This window comes from Myxine glutinosa, chromosome 14 (assembly GCF_964187855.1).
Source record: "Myxine glutinosa chromosome 14, kmMyxGlut1.1, whole genome shotgun sequence".
Taxonomy (NCBI): domain Eukaryota; kingdom Metazoa; phylum Chordata; class Myxini; order Myxiniformes; family Myxinidae; genus Myxine; species Myxine glutinosa.
In genome coordinates, this window is record NC_136274.1 from 25,822,687 (window position 1) to 25,842,903 (window position 20,217).

A 20,217-nucleotide genomic window follows, 5' to 3' on the forward strand; every position below is an offset into this window, starting at 1 on the left:
CTTGGGATAAAGGGTTGTATGAACTTGAGTTTTCTTAAGTGTTCGCTTTCTGGTGTCCTTCCAAGTATAGCATCTCCAATCTTCTTGGGAGAATCCATTTCTATAGAGTTGGAACTATCTATGCCACTGTACCATTTGATACCTCTGCAGATGCCTTTCTTCTTCTTTATGTCCTGTTTCTTTTCTTTGTTTTCTTTCCATTATGGTGATTGCCTGCTTTATGATTTCACCTTTAGTTATTCATCTATCTATAATTCCAGTAATCTCTGTGTGTATGTTTGTATGTTTGTATGTTTGTATGTTTGTCTGTGACCGCTGTTTCTCGACAACCACGGGTCCGATATACTTGAAACTTGCCAGGTATATTGCTGGGGACCTGAGGATGTGCCTTTTCAAGGTTTCATATTAATCGGACAAGTAGTTACCGAGCTATGGCGATTTCTTTACCAAACTCCGCAAGCCGTTCGCTTTGGACCAAACCATTTCATGTAAATAGAGGGGGGGGATTGTCACCGTACTCGCAAGCCGTTCGCTTTGGACCAAACCATTTCATGTAAATAGAGGGGGGGGATTGTCACCGTACTCGCAAGCCGTTCGCTTTGGACCAAACCATTTCATGTAAATAGAGGGGGGGGATTGTCACCGTACTCGCAAGCCGTTCGCTTTGGACCAAACCATTTCATGTAAATAGAGGGGGGGGATATAATTTTAGATATATATATAGTACGGGCATGCCCTAGTATCATCAATGGCACAAGAAGGCTCATGATGTGTGTAGTGAAATCGTATTCGTACTGAACCCGGGGTGATGCTCGCTGCTCGTTGACACCGCTAGGGGCGTGACTATAAGACCCGCTGCTGCGGACGGTGCTCCGAGACTTCTCCTGTGACACGTTACATCTGGTAGACTCGCTAACGGTACGCCAGCATAGAATATTCAGCTTGCTTGCATTGAATGTTATGAATGGTCCGATGTGATGCCACATCGTATACTTATTGCATTTCCTGCATTACAGGATGATGTCATGATCTAAATGGAATTAAACCACAAGTTGGACTAAAGTTGTGTGGACCTGATTGGTTTTCCACAACACTTAAGGGAGCACTACACTGAACACAGTAAAAACAACACTGAATCACAGTAATGCACTTTTTGATAAAATGTCTTGATTGAAAATATGCAAAACTATATATGTACATGTTGCTTGATATATCAACATTACATTGGTATACATTACATAGCATTATAGTATGCATGGTTACCATGGTAACCAGATGCATACAAATGATGAATTACCACTTTTCAGCTTATATCTTCTCTATGAGAAGTCCATTTACGTTCAAACTTGGTACATATATACAATACTAGGAAACAAACATTTTAATTGATGCATTTGTATAATTGGCATTTCGTGTTGCCATGGCAACCATTAATCGTCCAATGAGAATTGACATCCTTTAAATTAAAAACCCAAGGTCATAATACAATAAAACTCTATTAATATCTTTGTTGGGTCATTATCAATATCTGTGCCAAATTTGAAGTGAAAAGACTTAAGAATTCCAAAGTTATAGGGGAAAATGTAAACGAATATTATGTAAACACACATTTGCTGTAAGTGGCCATTGACATCAGGATTCCGTTTCCTATACATTGAAATTACAATTGCGTACAATGTTTTTCCATTATTTCATGAATCTGGAGTTCACTTTGCAAGTTTTTTCATTCTTTTCACCCTTGTACTTGTATGTTGATGGACAAACGCCTCTCCAAACTCCCCACTACCATATGTTTGGCCTTCTTCTTCAATAAAGCTTTCCTCCTTTTTTCTTTTTGCCTTTGAAATATTTTCCCGTATCTTTGTTTCCTGAACGGAAGCTTTCCTAGCAGCATCGTACAAACTTTTTTTGTCTTTTTTTTCTGCTGCTGCCTGTGTGTATAGTGCCCCCTTAATTCCATTTATATCTACTGACATGGCTGGCAACAAGACGCTGGCGGTTGCCGTATTCTGCGCCGACCCGCAAGCCCCGGATGGTGGCTTGCAACTGAAGCACTGGCTCAGAACATTGGAGAATCATTTCGAGGAGCCTGAGACCGCGCCGACGGCTGCCGCGAAGCTAGCAACGCTTCATTCAAAAATCGACTACAAGGTGTACAATTCCATCGCTCAATTCACGACGTATGACCTCTCGATCGCGGAGCTCAAACGGCTGTACATAAAGGAAAAAAGCCCGGTGTATGCACGATATTTGCTGCTAACGCGACGTCAGCAACCCAACGAGGCGATGGACCACTACGCCCAGGAGCTCCGGCAGCTCTTGCTGGACAGCATCAAGGAGCCACGGACTCCCGCGCAGTCTCAGGATGATCTTCTTTTAGATGCCTTTATTGCAGGGGTCTCCTCCCAGGAACTAAGGCTCAAGCTCCTAGAGAAGACCGACCTGACCTTCGCTACGGCACTCGAGCAAGGGAAAGTATACACCGAAGCGCGGATGCAATCGAACACCTATGATCGCACGCGCCTCTTGGCGGGCACTACACTACACGCCCGGCCGGAGAGTGCTACCGCCGAGGACGCGGACCTGCTCGCGGAACTCCGGGATGCTCCGGAGGAAGACCCAGTCCTGACGGCTGCCGCTACGGCCAGACCCAAGGCCTTATGCGGGGCCGCATGCTTTTTCTGTGGGGGGCCACGTCATGCCCGGCCCGTGTGTCCGGCACGAGACGCTATATGCCATTTGTGCTTGCAAAAGGGACATTAAGCGAAAGTGTGCAGGAAAACGGCACGCGGCTCGCGGCTCATTGAATCGCGCGGTCGCGGTCGCGGTCGCGGCGACCTTGAATGGGCTCATTGCGGAGCCTGCGAGCCGAGCCCGAAACCCGGCGCCTTACCCGTCTTCGAAGGGGAGGGCCCCTCTCTGCGGGCCCCTGGGCGCTCAGACGTCCTTGGCGGGCGTCACCGGACAGCCACCACAGTCTCATCCTCAATCGGGCACGAAGTACGTGTCCTTGACCAAACTCCGGGCCACACAAGGGGCTTTGAAGCCTCGCCAAGCCCCAGCGGAACATTCTCCTCGTGTCGTCCACGAGCTAACGGTGGCCCTCACCCCGGAAAAGGCGATTTCGAATACTACGGAGGCCTTTTCCTGCCAAAAGTGTCAAAAGGCGTTTTCAAATACTACGGAGGCCTTTTCCCGTCAGAATTGTCAGATTTTGAATCGCGAAACACCGGAATGCTTGGGAAAGCCCTCTGATGGCATTAATGGATTCCCCATGGACAACGCATACTCCGGCCACGACCGCAAAACTGCTGCTGGCATAGGATCCACCCGCGAGGCTTGTCCGACCCATTTGGGGGGTTCAGTCCCACTCCCAGCAGCCTCGTCTGGCCTGGCTCAAGCCCTTATTCCCCTCATGGTCGAAGGCCATTGTGTTCGGGCCTTGGTGGATACAGGGTCTACGGATAGTTTTATCGACCAGCGACTTGTGCTCAGGCATGGATGGCGGATCTGGAGGTCTACGAGACGGATCTTCATGGCTTCCCAGGGGCTTCGACTCAGCACGAAGGGGGAATGCCGATTGAAACTCGTGCTAAAGGGACGGGTTTTTCCTGATGTACACCTTATGGTTTTACCCGCTTTATGTGCTGATATTCTGTTAGGACACGATTTTCTTAAACTGCATGGACGTCTGGTAATGGAGTTTGGTGGGCCTGACACGCTTGTTGTGGGGGCGGACGACGCGCTTGCGGTGTGCGCCCTAGCGAAAATGGACATCCAGCCGCTTTCGCTGTTCCCCAATCTAACCTCCGACTGTACCCCTGTCGCGGTGAAATCACGGCGCTACTCTCGCGCAGACATGCAATTCATTGCGGACGAAACGGCTCAGCTCTTGAAAGACGGCATCATAGAACCTAGCAGGTCGCCGTGGCGCGCCCAGGTCTTGGTGGTGCGCAGCGAGGCCCACCGCAGACGCATGGTAATCGACTATTCCCAAACGATTAACCGCTTTACACAGCTGGATGCCTACCCCCTTCCGGGGATGGACGCGCTGGTGCAACAGGTGTCCCAGTATTCGGTCTATAGCACTCTCGATCTCCGTAGTGCGTACCACCAGATCCCTATCTCTAGGGCGGATCATATCTATACCGCTTTTGAGTCGGGGCAGCGGTTGTACCAATTTACGCGATTGCCTTTTGGGGTAACGAACGGGGTCGCTTGTTTCCAGAGGGCCATGGATGACCTCATTGCGCGGGAGCACTTAACCGATGTTTTCGTCTACCTCGATAATCTTACGGTTTGTGGATATGACCAAGGGCACCATGATGCTAATCTGAAGCGCTTCCTTGAGGTCGCGCAGAGGTATCACTTAACTATGAACGAGGATAAGTGCCAATACTCCCTATGCACGATAGATCTTCTGGGGTACACCGTGACCCATGGCTCTGTCGCTCCGGATAAGGAGCGTCTGCGACCTTTGCTCGACATGGCTCCTCCCTGTGATCGGGCGTCCCTGAAGCGCGCCCTCGGGCTATTCGCCCATTACTCCAAATGGGTGCAAAATTTCTCCGCGAAACTTCGCCCCCTCGTGGCCTGCGACACCTTCCCACTGAGTCCGGCCGCATTGGCGGCCTTTGAAGGCCTTAAGGCCGACATCGCCCGAGCCGCCGTGGCGACAATCGACGAGAGCGGTTCTTTCGTCCTCGAAAGTGACGCCTCGGATCAGGCCATCGCGGCGACCCTCTCCCAAGGGGGGCGTCCCGTGGCTTTCTTTTCACGGACTCTTACCACCGCTGAGCGGAGACACTCGTCCGTCGAAAAGGAAGCGTATGCGATCGTCGAGTCTATTCGGTGATGGCGCCCGTCCTTACTCGGGTGGTGCTTCCAAATCATCACGGACCAGCAAAGCGTTGCGTTCATGTACGACACCTTACACGCCCAGCGCATTAAGAATGAGAAAATCACTCGCTGGCGTATCGAACTCGCCGACTTCTGTTACACCATCAAATATCGCCCGGGGAAGGATAACCGGGCCGCCGATGCCTTATCACGACCGGCTACATGTGCGGGTATCACCTCTTTGGAGGGCCTACGTGTGCTGCATGCCACTGCGGGCCATCCCGGCGTAACGCATTTCGCTCATTTTGTGCGGCGTGGCAATCTCCCATACTCGATTGACGATATCCGCCGTATCTGTCGCGACTGCGCTATCTGCGCGGAAATCAAACCGCGTTTCTATAACCCTCCCATGGGGACTCTGGTTAAGGCTACGCAACCGTGGGAACGCTTGGCGATGGATTTCAAGGGCCCATTGCCGGTGTCGAGCGGCTCTCGCTATCTGCTCACTATCGTCGATGAGTACTCGCGATTCCCCTTTGCTTATACGTGCGCGGACATGACTGCTGCCACGGTGATGCGATGCTTACAGAACTTGTTCTCAATGTTCGGGTACCCGGCCTATGTCCATACCGACCGGGGTGCGGTCTTCTTGTCTCAGGAGGTGCGCGGCTATCTGCTCCAAAATAACATTGCTTCTAGTTACACCACGCCGTACAGACCCCAGGCTAATGGGCAGATCGAACGCTTCAACGGGATTATCTGGAGGGCCGTCATGCTCAACCTCCGGACCCTCGGCCGGGGCCTCGATAAATGGGCTTGGTCGCTACCTGCGGCGTTGAACTCGATCAGGGCTCTCCTGTGTACGGCAACCAACCAAACTCCCCACGTGCGACTTTTCCACCACCCCAGGAGCACGGGGTGTATACGGTCTTTGCCCAGTTGGCTCGCTGGGCCCGGGCCGGCCTACCTTAAACGGGCGGTTCGCGCGAGCAAGTACGACCCCCTAGTGGACAAAGTGCAGATTCTCCAGGCTAATCCTGAGCATGCTCGTGTGATGACGGCTGATGGCCGTGAGACTACTGTCTCCGTCCGTCACCTTGCCCCTTGCGGGGTCGCCGACCTGAGTAGGGAATCGGACGGACCGACCGAACCCATCTATGAGACTATGGCCTCTCCCGACGCTCCCATCGCCGAAAGTCTACCGACTCTCCCCTCGCCGGGTCTACCTGGGCCCGACGACTTGGAGTTACCCCCTTCGTCACCCGACCCTGATGGCACCTCCGACGCCGGGGACACAGGGATACGTGATGCCGTACCCGGGGAATTTCGGACGCGTGCTGGCAGAGAAATTCGCCGCCCGGCCCGATACGGTTGGGTCGACTGATGTTCCGCACCCTGTTCGTGCTGACGCTCGCTCGCCTCTAGCCGCACCGCCGTATAATTCTGACGGGGGGGGGAGAATGTAGTGAAATCGTATTCGTACTGAACCCGGGGTGATGCTCGCTGCTCGTTGACACCGCTAGGGGCGTGACTATAAGACCCGCTGCTGCGGACGGTGCTCCGAGACTTCTCCTGTGACACGTTACATCTGGTAGACTCGCTAACGGTACGCCAGCATAGAATATTCAGCTTGCTTGCATTGAATGTTATGAATGGTCCCATGTGATGCCACATCGTATACTTATTGCATTTCCTGCATTACAGGATGATGTCATGATCTAAATGGAATTAAACCACAAGTTGGACTAAAGTTGTGTGGACCTGATTGGTTTTCCACAACAATGTGCATGCAACTCATTTCTGTTATAACACAGTCCTTCTTTACTTGTATGCCTGCCGGTTTTTATTCATGTTTGCATCTTGCAACAGGAAGCTGAGTCTCTGGATATGGTTTACACTCATTGCAGAGAGGTTGGTGGGATTGCAGCCTTTCATCGTCTCACTTCTGCTCCTACTCCTCCTGCCCTCTCATCCTTCTGCCTAACCCTTGCACTTCCAGATCACATATGTTCTTCCAGAGGCCTTCGATTCAATTACCCTCCTAAAGTGGAGGCTTAATGCTCATTTCCATTCATTAAACCCCTCCCTCTCCTCCACCCCAAATGCCCTCTTCAGCCGACGTGAAGGCCTACAGGGAAGAGTAATGCTCTTTACTGCAGGCGTTCAAGTCTGCCGCCCACCGCCACATCAAGGTCTCTCCCACTTCTCCTCTTAGCTTCACCACACTCACTGAGACCCAAGCCTCCGTTCACCTGTCCGTCCTCTCCCCATGTGCTGTGGTACATCCTTGCGTTATTTTCCAACTGTTCCCCATTCACCCTTCTTGGTCTGTTAACTTTTCACACCGTTGGTTTGCTTTTCCATGAGCCTTGACACCTACTTTGAAATACGTATATTTGAAAAAAAAGTCTCTTTCATCAACAAATAAACCCCCAACATATGTTGTCAGGCCTTTCCTTGAATTCGGTAAACGAAATGAAAAGTTTCATTGTTTGTAAACTTATAAAGCCCCAAACAGGCAAACTGGAATGAGGCCAATGCATTTTTATTCAAGTTTTCATTCTCAAAAATATTGCATGTTTGCATTAACTTGTGTGTGCATTAACTTTAACTACGGTGCATAAATAAAGGAAAGGAGCTTATTATAACTGAAAGAAGGTAAATATAGCTGCAGATAAGGTGAAGTTTTCGTCGTTGCATTAGCATTGGCTCATATCCTTATTAGTCCAAGGTTCCAACTAGGTCCCCGTGTCCCATCACCACACGCACGTCATTGCGCTGCCCAGGGAATGAAGGCCCGGGTGGTAATGCCTGCACGAGACTCACGTGATACCTCCAGTCACAGGCGAGACGATGCAACAATTTAGAACTTCGCCGCGTTACTGGCACACAATAGGCTACTCAAGCCAAATACACCACGGGATCTTTAACGTCCACAAGGAAATGCCAGCACAAGCGTTACCATGCCGACGCACGATCAACAATTCGGCAGCCTACCTGTGAACCAACGTGGCAACAAAATCTTTTAGAGTCGGGTAGGGAATCAAACCCAGACAAGACAGCTGAAAATTGCCTACCCTCCTGGCTTTCATGATAGCACGGTTTTGGAAATGTAATAGATCTGCTCTTAATACGTTCGACATTCAGCCGGTCATTCTCATTCGCTCAGAATCTTTAGTCACAAAAGCTACTTGCCTTGTGAGCAATATTTTTTCCTTCTCATTCTTCCTTCAGTGACTGAAGATGAAAGAGAAGCTTCAACAGATATAATACAAGAAGAGCAAGGACGTAATCACATCAATCAATGGGAGCCTTGTTGGCTCAATAGATTTGGCAAATTAAACAAAACACAACACTTTCCTGCTTTCCCCTCCCTTCCAACCCTACCTCTGCTGTTACAGTAAAGTTTACACAGAACGCCGATGTTTAACAGTACTGTCGTGATGAATTTTAGAATTTAACAAAAGACCGACGTCAATTACCTGGGGTTGCGCCATGAGCTGGGGGTCGGGCGAGGACATGCCAGGATCAGCAGGAGAGTCGGAGGGGATGGGGGGAACACCCGGGCATGCTGTCAGCCGCACACCTGCACACAAATAGTGCACAACACTTTACACAGCCAATATCGAAGAGACATAATCAAACAGAACATACAGTAAAATCAGCTGGTTCAAACAACCCAAACTGATCATTTTTGCTGGAGAACGTATTTACTGGGACAATTTACTGGGACAAATTCTACAATTTGAATTGGGGACAATGTAGGTCACTCTCGCCAATTATCCACAATCTTTTCTGAGCGGGTAGAAAAAACAAACAAAAAAAATTCCCCCATTTTATGAAAAAGAAATTGTTTTCATCGAGATGTCTCAGAAGCTCAGAGAGGAACCCAATATACAGAAAAGTTGTCATAAGAGAATGGTCATGGCTTTTCATTACCATACAGTAAACATTACCGTTCCAAGTTAAATAAATAAATAAACAACTATCAAGTGGATCGAGAGGGCAGAGGTTCGAATCCATGGCGGTTGAAACTGTAAGCAGGTTTCCTTACCCAAATGTTTTTTGGGGTAATAGTTCTGCCAGGCTGGATAGCAAGTGGTCTGGACTTCTTGGATATTCCTTGACACCAGGTTTTACTGCATTCCGTGCAGGAAGAACCTTCTAAACTACAAACAAATTCATGAACCCGGGTATTCGCATGTCAAACACAAACAACCTTCTTCGACTACAAAGTACATACATACACTCGCATAAGCCAATGAGGAATGAGAAGCAAGACGGACTTTATGTACGAGGCATAGCAAGAAACAAGACAGGACAAATGCTCCAAAAATCTGAATTGCGCCGATTCGCTCGCAAACATTTTCGCCAGAACAAAAGACAGCTCTGATGAAGGGTGAATGCCTGAAACATCAGCTTATCCTCGCTTTCCACGGCGGTTAGGAGATTCCGATCAACATGCCGTTGATCCCATCCATCGTTGCACCTGTCCAGAATTCAGGTCGAACTCGATATTTCCTGCAACATGGTGTTTGCCACCAAAAATTCCAAATAAGCAGAGTGGAATCATTTGAAGTCTGTGCAAAGTCTTCCTTCGGCAATTGTGATCTAATTGTGATATTATAATTGTGATATTATTATGAATTGTGATATAATCTAATTTATTCCAAGATGTGCAGGAAGAGGAACGACAGACGTGCTCTTTATTGTGAGGCAGTTGCAGGAGAAGTACATGGAGAAGAGGAAGAGGTTGTTTTTTGGGTTTGTTGATCTGGAGAAAGCATTCGATAGCGTTCCACGCGAGTAGTGACATGGGCATTGAGGAAGTTAGGAGTGGAGGAATGGCTGATCAGAGTAGTGATGGCTATATACAAAAGAGCGCGCACAGCTGTAAGGACGAAGGACGGGAACAGTGGTGAGTTTGAGGTGAAGGTGGGAGTGCATCAGGGGTCGGTATTAAGTCTACTACTATTTGTAGCTGTGATGGAGGTGCTGGCTCATAACGTAAAGGAGGGTTTACCGTGGGAGTTGTTGTATGTAGATGATCTGGTGTTGATTGCAGAAAGTATGGATGGACTGAAGGAAAAGATGAACAAGTGGAAGGAATGTATGGAGACAAAAGGTCTGAAGGTGAATATCGGAAAGACGAAGGTGATGGCAAGTAGTAAAGCATGTGGTGAGGTGGAAAGAACTGGGAAGTGGCCCTGTGCTGTGTGTGTGCAGGAAGGGTGTCGGAGTGAACTCCATTCAATGTACAATGTGCGCTGAGTGGGTTCATCAAAAATGTCGTGGTCTGAGAGGGTCATTAACAAGTGTGGCAGCTACATTCAAGTGTAAGGTGTGCACAGAGGGAGCTGCAGATGGAGGAAATGTTGAGTTGGATCTTGGAGACGGCGTGAAGCTGGAAGGTGTGAAAACATTTTGCTACCTCGGAGACATGATGAATGGAGAAGGTGGATCAGACTCGGCAACGGTTGCTGTAGTGAGATGTGCATGGAAGAAGTTTCGGGAACTGAGTGGCGTGCTGATGAGGAGGGGAGTATCGTTGAAGCTGAAGGGAAAGGTGTATGCTGCATGTGTGAGAAGTGTTATGATTTATGGGAGCGAGACATGGGTAATGAACGTAGAGCAGCAACGAAGGCTGGAAAGGGTGGAAATGCGAATGGTTCGGTGGATGTGCGGAGTATCGTTGAGAGAGAGGAAGACAAATGATGAATTGCGAAAGATAATGGGAATAGAGCCTGTGATGGATGCTGTGAAGAGGAACAGGTTGAAATGGTTTGGTCATGTGTTGAGGAAGGATGAAAGTGACTGGTTGAGAAGAGTGATGGAAATTAATGTAGAATGAAGTAGAGGACGGGGAAGACCGAGAAAGACCGAGAAAGACTTGGCTAAAGATGGTGGAAGAAGAAATGCGGGCAAGGGGGTTAACAAGGAGAGATGCAGAAAATAGGGCAAAATGGAGAAGATTGTCATGGGGACCGCAAGGCTAACCCCCACTCTAGCAGGGAAAATGGCCTTAAAATGCATGTTGTATTCTAAAATGTGCAAATAACGTTTTAAAATTTCACAATAAGGTCAAAAAAAATAAAGGAACATGCCAATGATTGATTGCCAGGTTGAGACTAGGTTTATGTTTCCACGTATAAAAATAATGGTAAACAAAAAAACAACAAAAAAAAAACTTTTGTTTGACGATGCAGACATCGAAACTGCCCATTTAAAAACAAACTAATGGGTATCCTCTTCTTTTGTATGCAGCGCAAGACGGAGTAGCATCATTGGTTAGGGGCACAGCTGTGCCACTGATGCAGCTAGTGCCGTCTGTAGGTTCGAGCAGGAATTTGTAATTTGCTCAGGATGCTGGCAATAACTCGCTTCCTCTTCAGGAAAGACCCTGCGGGATCTTTAACGTCCACAAACTACTAATGCTGGCTGACGGAACTACCAGTTGAACTTCCATCAGAGAAAAGGCACAAACAATGATGAATCGCCCTCACTGTGAAACACCTTTAGGGCAGTTTATCGCTGGGTCAGGATTCAAACCCAGGCTGTACAGCTTAGAGGTGAATGTGCATACCTCTAGAGACTGGGCCAGCCTTAGTTACAGGTATCGTATCAATATAGGGCAATTTCTTCCAGCCCACTCCATTCATTACAGAGGAATGTAACATTACATCATGCACCTGCTCTTATCCCAAGGGATCAAAAACAGAATTCCTTGAACTGGCAGCAGTTCCTCATGCTCATTATTCTGAATGCACCTGCTTAATACACCTGCCAACTCTTTGGTGTTTCCAAAGGAGTCACCTTGTCTCGTCCCAAAAAAATTAGCAATATAGAAGGTGGCTGGGTCAAAAGGTCTTCCTTCGCCCAAGCACTTTGTCAAATGACATTTTTCATATTGTAGGGAAATGTTTTGTAAAGGCAAAACAAAACAAACAACTAAAAGGGCACTCTGTAGAGCGCATACCTCCATCAGGCTGAACAGGTTACATTTTGCATCCCACTGATAGGCCGGATCTGGATTCGGACCTGAACCTAAATCTAATCAGCTTGTTCTTGAAACCCAACCAACTCATCCACAACTTTTTGACATATCGTGCTAAATATTGGTTTTAGCCCTACCGCTCAATGGTGAAGAATCGCCTTACTAGAAAGGCACTCTTTGACATCACGACGTCGACCAATATGCTCCCGTCCACATTATGACATCATTATACATAGTTGCACCAAGTTTAATTTAAAACCCTTCAGCTGCTCTCAGGTATCACACTTTTACCTGACATGACCTCTGACCTCTTGACCCCAAAATCAAATGAGTTCATCTTTGCATCATAATACATACTTGTACCAACTTTGGTCAAAATCCCATTACCGGTTCACAAGTTATCAGGGTAACAGGATTTTTACCTAACATGCCCTCTGGTATTTGACCTTGTGACTCCAAAATCGAATCAGTTCTTCTTTACATCAATTTCCATACCTGTACCAAGTTTGACTTGGATCCCTTCAGCCATTCTCAAGTTATCGTGGTAACGAAGACCTATTACAGATGCATGGACAACCCAAACACATAATGCCTCTGTTGATTTCGTCAGTGGAGGCATAAAAAAAATTATTGTATCCGGATCCAGATCTTCACCAAAATTTAATCAATTTGTCCTTGTCACACACAAAAGCTGTCCACCAAATTTCATCCGAATCCTTCCACAATTTTGTGATATCCTGCACATAAATAGACATTCCTTTTTCTTTTTTTTTAACTAATGAACACATTGAACTAAACGTTTACTTTCCCAATTTAAAAATAGTGTTTGGCCTTAAGTGAACGTCCTCCTCGGGATAAAACTCCTGGAATGTCTTTATGTGCAGGATATCAATGAGTTCAATGTGTTCATTAGTATTCTTCATAAAATCCAGTCGCCGGTGGTTTATGTGCACAAACGGAACCGGGAACAGCAGGCTGTTTTTTTACTGCTCTAGATATAACGGTCCCAAATATTCCCCCCTTGTGGGGTCGGTTGGGGAATATTTTGGCCCCAGGGCTTTAAAAAATATATATTTTCACGTATTTTTTTTTCCACGAGCCGGCAGCCAGGCCTGACATTAAACTAGTGTAAGCAAGAATTAATTGGGCAAGAATTAATATTTTGTTCAGGGTACCGGTGATATTTCTACTCTTTGCAAAGGGCACTGAGATATTCAACGTCCACATACCTGAAACACCGTTTACCAAGAGGTCCTGACCTAAAATACCAGGAAAATACCTTCAACGCCCCAATAAAACCAACAATTCTCAAAGAAATTGGTGTAAACACGACATACAGCAAATTTCCCGGTGTATTCATCGAACGTGTTCCTCCAACCAATTCTGCTTTCAACTATAAAACCATGGTAACATACTTTACCTCACACTTGAACAGAAATTTATATACAGTGATACTTCAAATCTGGCCTCCAAAGCCAGTCACCGACTGGGCATCCTCCGTCGTGCGAAGTCCTTCCTTGGCACACCTGAGCTCCTCAACACATACAAGGCTTTCATCCGCAGCTCAATGGAATACTGCTCTCCCCTCTGGGCTGATGCTCCTGCCTCACACCTAGCTCGTCTTCATGCGGTTGAAACCAAAACGTTCAGAATCATTGGAGTCTCCCGCGATGAAGCTAACTCCAAGGGCCTTTCACTCACTCACCGCAGCCAGGTTGGTGGTCTTTCCTTCATCTACCGACTCCTCTCCGGCCTTGCCCCCCCCCCCCCCCCCAGCTCTCTCTGGGCTCTGTCCCCCAAATATTCCTACAGGTCGCACAAGATCTGCCTGCAACCCTCTTATGGTTAAACTGCCAAAATCAAGACTTTCTGCTCACCTTCACTCCTTCATTCCTCTTTTCTCCCGCCTCTGGAACAAACTCCCTCACTCTCTTCAATCCCACTCCACCCTCCAGGTCTTTAAAACAGCTGTTCACCACCATCTCTTATCTTCCCCCATCCAAAACCTTGATCTTTTCTACCCCCGCTAATTTCACCCCAAATCCTACACTTTTTTGAAATACCAACTTCTGTCCTGGAAGTCCTTGGTGTCCTTGGTGTCCTTGTGTTTTATACCTCTTCCCCCCCCCCCCCCTTCCCACACCTCCCCCCCCCCCAAGCCCTCTCCCTCCCACACTTCTCCCTGCTCTCAAATGTTGTGTTTGTGTGCTTCCCCTTCTCTCCCCATCTTGTCTTCCGCTCCCTCTTTTTATATATTTTGTTTGTCTGGTTGATTTGTTTGTGAAATAAATGTTAGCTCTTTCACGAGCCTCGATTCAGCATACAAAAAAAAAAACAAAAAAAAAACACCCTGCACCTGGCTATGCATGGGTTTCCTTTAGAACGAACTAAATACTGTATTCAGTTCTAATCACCAACAAAAAAGTTTTTTTTTGTTTTAATCCATCAAGCGGGTCAAAAGCTCCGAGTTTAAATGCACCGCCTCGAATGAAAACACAACAGCTAGTGTTGACACATTGCTGGCAGCCAATCAAAGCCCATCTCCTCTCAACCAATCAGCATGCTCGTTGGTCTTTATGCTCTGTGCACCGCCATATTGGTAATTGTATCAAAAGTCTTGATGTGCCAAAAGTGCCAAGAAAAAGCATCAGTCTGAAGCTAAAATTGAAGTATTAAAGCGGATGGAGTCGGGTGTTGATGCCAAGAATGTTTTATTATTATTATTATTATTTTGTATACATAGCCAAGGCTCGTGGAAGACCTAGTACAGTGAACGGATCAGGAGGTAACAGCCAAAAACAGGCTGCAAAACATGCATGTATGGGGTGGACAAGATGGATACAGAAAAACTCCAGGGAGAAAAAGCTGGAAAATTGAAGGAGGGGTCAACGAGGGTAGAAAAGATCATGGTTTTGGATTGGGGACAATCTGAGATGATGGTGAACAGTATCTTGGAAGACCTTGAGGGAAGAATGAGATTGAACAGGATGTGGGAGTTGATTCCACAAGGAGGAAAAAAAGAGGAACAAATCAGCAGAGGTGAGCAGTGGTCCTGGATTGAGGTAGTTTCACCAGAAGGGGGTTGATGAACCATGTGAGACCCATAGAAACTTGAGAGGGGGAGGGGAGGGTCAGGAGGAGGAGAGACAAAGCAATGAAAGGGCAGAGAGTACAAGACCAGAAAGGAGGCAGTACAAGTCAGAGATCACCGACCAGTCTGTAATGGAGAAGTGATAGACACATGGCCCAAGCTTCAGCGGGGAGATTCCAATGATCTTAAAAGGCTTTGGTTTCCACGGGGTCAAGCTGAGCAAGATGTGAGGCAGGGGAGCCCGCCCAGAGGGGAGAGCAGTACTCCATCAAGCTGCGGAGGAAGGCTTTGTAGGTGGATAGGAGTTCAGGTGTGCCAAGTAAGGACCTTGTACAATGGAGGATGTCCATTCAGCGACTGACTTTGGAGGCCAACTTTGAAACGTGGTTTGCCCAAGAAAGATCATGGCTAAAACATCCAGCGCTAGTCAATTCACGACTCCCATAGTTGAGAAATTTGAATTAATGAGATCACACAGCAGTTTAATGGAGAAGATGGAGAGACTTTTGTCCTCCTGGAATGAGAATATGAATCAGCACGCTATCTATGCCTTTACGCCAGGCAGTGATTTGGAACTAAGGTGCTGAGTTTATATAACTAGGGCGTGCCCGTACGTGGGTGCAAAAAAACATGCGTGCAAACAACAACAACAACAAAAAACTTTGAAACCACGTGGCAGTAACGACCACAGAACCCCCCCCCCTCTATTTACATGAAATGGTTTGGTCCATTCGCAAAGCCAAAGCGAACGGCTTGCGAGTACGGTAGAACCCCCCCCCCCCCTCTATTTACATGAAATGGTTTGGTCCATTCGCAAAGCCAAAGCGAACGGCTTGCGAGTACGGTGACCATACCTTGGGAACCACTTGTCCGATTAATTTCAAACCTTGAAAAGGCACATCCTCGGGTCCCCAGCAATATACCTGGCAAGTTTCAAGTATATCGGACCCGTGGTTGTCGAGAAACAGCGGTCACAGACAAACACACACACACACACACACACACACACACACACACACACACACACACACACACAGACACACACACATACACACAGAGATTACTGGAATTATAGATAGATGAAGTGGAAGAGCAGGAATATGAGGGATGATGCGCTGAGTTTATATAATGAAGTAGAAGAGCAGGAATATGAGGGATGATGCGCTGAGTTTATTTGATGAAGTGAAAGAGCAGGAATATGAGGGATGATGCGCTGAGTTTATATAATGAAGTGGAAGAGCAGGATTATGAGGGATGATGCGCTGAGTTTATATAATGAAGTAGAGGAGCAGGAATATGAGGGATGATGCGCTGAGTTTATATAATGAAGTAGAAGAGCAGGAATATGAGGGATGATGCGCTGAGTTTATATAATGAAGTGGAAGAGCAGGATTATGAGGGATGATGCGCTGAGTTTATATAATGAAGTGGAAGAGCAGGATTATGAGGGATGATGCGCTGAGTTTATATAATGAAGTGGAAGAGCAGGAATATGAGGGATGATGCGCTGAGTTTATATAATGAAGTAGAAGAGCAGGAATATGAGGGATGATGCGCTGAGTTTATTTGATGAAGTGAAAGAGCAGGAATATGAGGGATGATGCGCTGAGTTTATATAATGAAGTAGAAGAGCAGGAATATGAGGGATGATGCGCTGAGTTTATTTGATGAAGTGAAAGAGCAGGAATATGAGGGATGATGCGCTGAGTTTATATAATGAAGTAGAAGAGCAGAAATATGAGGGATGATGCGCTGAGTTTATATAATGAAGTGAAAGAGCAGGAATATGAGGGATGATGCGCTGAGTTTATATAATGAAGTAGAAGAGCAGGAATATGAGGGATGATGCGCTGAGTTTATATAATGAAGTGGAAGAGCAGGATTATGAGGGATGATGCGCTGAGTTTATATAATGAAGTGGAAGAGCAGGAATATGAGGGATGATGCGCTGAGTTTATATAATGAAGTAGAAGAGCAGGAATATGAGGGATGATGCGCTGAGTTTATTTGATGAAGTGAAAGAGCAGGAAGGTGATGGATAACGTGTTGAGTTTATAGCGAAGTGAAGGCAGTGGGTGGGCAAAACGTTAGCTTCAATAAACCTCACTGGTAAATGTACAAAAGGTACATTTTTTATTACTAATTCCGAATATTTATTCATTGAATAATGTTCATAAATGATTTCAGGTTATTACAGTTAATATACATCATTCTTATGTCCCCGGAGGTCGCGCGTCTACCCTGGAAATAGCGCGTCCGGTCCACGTATCCTTATTAACCCAATGCTTTACAAGCACCGTTCTGCGTGAAATTGCTATTGTGCGAATCCCTCAGGAACCAAACCTTCGCGCAAACCGGGGTATTACTGTACACGAGCAATACCCACTCCTTCGGGAGTCAACATGGTGTCAATACCCCCTCCCTTACTTAGGCAGGGGGATCAGTGGTTAAACCTATGTGAATTCCAAATGTACAGGTGAACATTGCGAGTTGTCTTCCCAGATAGGATCAGCAGTCTTTGATTCTATAATGTTCAGGCGTACACATGTACAGAAAATTGCTTTATTTTCATGTAGCCAGAAACACCCACAAGGGGACGGGGGGATAGTGAAGGTGGTCGGAGAAATATATTTTGTGCTGTAGATTGTAATTCTCCCTTTCTCCAACAGGGGTCAGTAAACCACTTGTACTGTGTCACTGGACAGGGAAAAATTGTAAATGGTCTCTCCAACCCTCATGCGGGTGGGGAATAGGGGGGGGGGGGGGGGGATATTTTGTGCCCATGACATAACCTTGGGCACCCCAAGCACATATGCAAAATTTGGTGGAGATTGGCCCAGCCGTTTTCAATTCTATAACTAGAGAGTTCATTACATAGAACACCTCACCCCATGCAGTCTTGAGAAAAAGGACACAGGAAGGGTCTTTCAACGACGTTTTGCGTTTCCGAGCACAATCTCTATTAGCTTTGTTCATGAACTTTGAATAAGAGGTGTGTTGGTATCCATATGACAGAAATGTATTTACCTTTTTGGATTCATTAACTAGAACTTGTTCAACAAGCAAAGCTGTTCACCTCAGAGTGAAGACACTTCGCTTTGCATTCCTACAATATAGTATAAAATTTATAAATTGCTCCAACATCCAATTTTACACTGGAATTGAAATTCGAGTTCAGTATTCATACTCTTTAAAAAATCATAAACTTTGATTCCGCTATTATTACTGCTGTGCCAATGGTTTTGCACATCACTGCCAACAGGAACATCCTAAAATAAACAGGGACATGCTACTGCCAAACAAAACCGGTGGATCATTGTGGTGGGGGGTACGTTAGATGTGGGAAATAAAATCATGAACTGAAAATCAAAAGTGTCACAAAGAACCAACTCTGTGGAAGCAGCCACTCCCAGAAGGGTGGCTGCGTCATTTTGCCAAAAAAAACCACAATGACAGCAATGAATGCGGGCCATGTACATACGAAGCGACACCGTCCGCCACGCAACCGTCATACTGGGCAATCTCCAAACCGACGTCACGGCATTCTTCTGCTGCTCTCATCAAACCAATGTCGCTTCTATTTCCTCACAGGTACTTGAAGTGGTGGAACCAAAATGGTGCATTGGATTTTCAAGTTACCGTGCGAGCGGCCAATCATATTGTTTCCATGACCAATTGAGAGGCATAAGCTGGCAGAAAGCAAGTCAGGAAATCAGGAGCAAATGGTATGAGCTTGCTTGGTCAATCATGTGGAAAGAGTCAAATGATATTTACTGCAGTCTGCTTTACGAAGCCGAGCAGGTCCTTCAAAGAGGAAATTAGAGAAAACAAGCGAACGGCCAGCATGTGCAAACGGATCACAAGCGACAATAAAAGGTGCTCATTGACACAACCTCAAAATCAAATGATATTCTTCTTCTACAAGTACACCCACTCACGATGGGAGTGGAAAAAAGAGTCATTCCTCTTTGGAGTATGTAGATTACATACAGTTGATCTATGGTCAGATCTCAAGAACATTGGGTATGTGTTCATTTAGCAAGTTTCTTGTGGAGAGATCGCCAAGTGGTTTAAGCATTCGAGCAAGCACTCCATTCAAAACCGTTAAGGAACGGCTAGCCTGGCAAGCGCTAGCTCGCTGCTTGGTAAAGGAGCACAACCCGAGCTTCTCCCTTTCAGTTTCGTATCAAACAGCAGGAGCGACTTTCAAAAGTTCGCTACGAAAAATGCCACGTAGCGGCAAAGAGTCATGTTATTAACCCATTTGTGGGTTATATAGAGTACAGTAGATCTTCACTCAAGTAAACCTTAATTCACGGATGTCGGGATTCCTCCAAATTTTTTCATTTAGTGTTATAAAGAGCATGAGTGAGTGTTTAAAAAGCTAAGCATATGTGTTTGTGGTTTATAATATTTTTACTTCCTGTAAACCAGGTGTTGGCTTAGCAGTTAGGGTGCCGGCTTGGGATCCGAGGATCCTGGGTTGGAATCCCGGTCGATCGCTGAATTAACGCCAGGGGGGTTGACTCAGCCTGTCATCCTTCCGAGGTCGGCAAATTGAGTACCAGTTTGCTTCAGCGAATTGAGTACCAGTACCAAAACATTGCTTCAAAAAGGGGACCAAGGTGCCCGAAAAAGGCCAACCCCTGCTCTGTGGGGGAAAAATAGCCTCTAAAGGTGGTTCTTCTGTAGAAACCGTTGCTCCCACGGAAACGCCATTACAACGACAAGCTATTTATCGTTCTTCGAGCTGGTCGTCCTTCGTGCTGATCTTCCTCCATGCTGGTCGTTCTTTGTGCTGATCTTCCTTCATGCTGTCTACCACATCGACCCATACGCTACGCGCAGGGAACTGCCCTCACCCGAATCAGTGTCCACATGTCCTCCCGGTATGAGTCTAACCGGTGTGATTTATCCCCTGTGTGCGAGTGTGCCAGGCACCTGTGTTGGGAATAGTTAGGTTAGGATTTATGATGAGTCTGATTCTCATCCTTTTCCTGTGCTTTTTGTGAATAAAGACGTGTACATTTTATTTCCTCTCGACCTGCTCATGTGCGTCTTTTTCCCCATTGACCCGGCATCGTTCGAACCAAATTCGGCTGCTCGATTAGGTCCGTATATAACGTAGTGTAAAAACGCGACCCACACCGCACGATTCGCTTGGCGCACCTGATTGAACTAGGTGTGGGATCACGAAGGGTTCAATCCCCAGTCTTCCTGGTCACGTGGTCTCGATGGTATTCAGATCACGGTCGACAACCCTTTGGCCCATGGTTGGGGGATTGAGTTGCTC

At 46.7% G+C, this 20,217-nt stretch overlaps 1 protein-coding gene across 8 annotated transcripts in view; it reads right to left on the reverse strand.

The window, feature by feature from the left end:
• The window catches only part of DYRK1A (dual specificity tyrosine phosphorylation regulated kinase 1A), an 87,016-nt gene that overhangs the window by 23,651 nt on the left and 43,148 nt on the right, over nt 1-20,217 (reverse strand). For 3 of the 8 annotated variants that reach the window (XM_078768518.1, XM_078768520.1, XM_078768517.1), the window contains one exon: nt 8,322-8,425. In XM_078768518.1, coding sequence (XP_078624644.1) covers nt 8,322-8,425 — 104 coding nt within the window. Of the gene's footprint in view, nt 1-8,321; nt 8,426-8,893; nt 8,979-20,093 lie in introns of all 8 variants that reach the window. The other 5 variants (XM_078768523.1, XM_078768525.1, XM_078768521.1 and 2 more) reach the window with 3 other exon arrangements.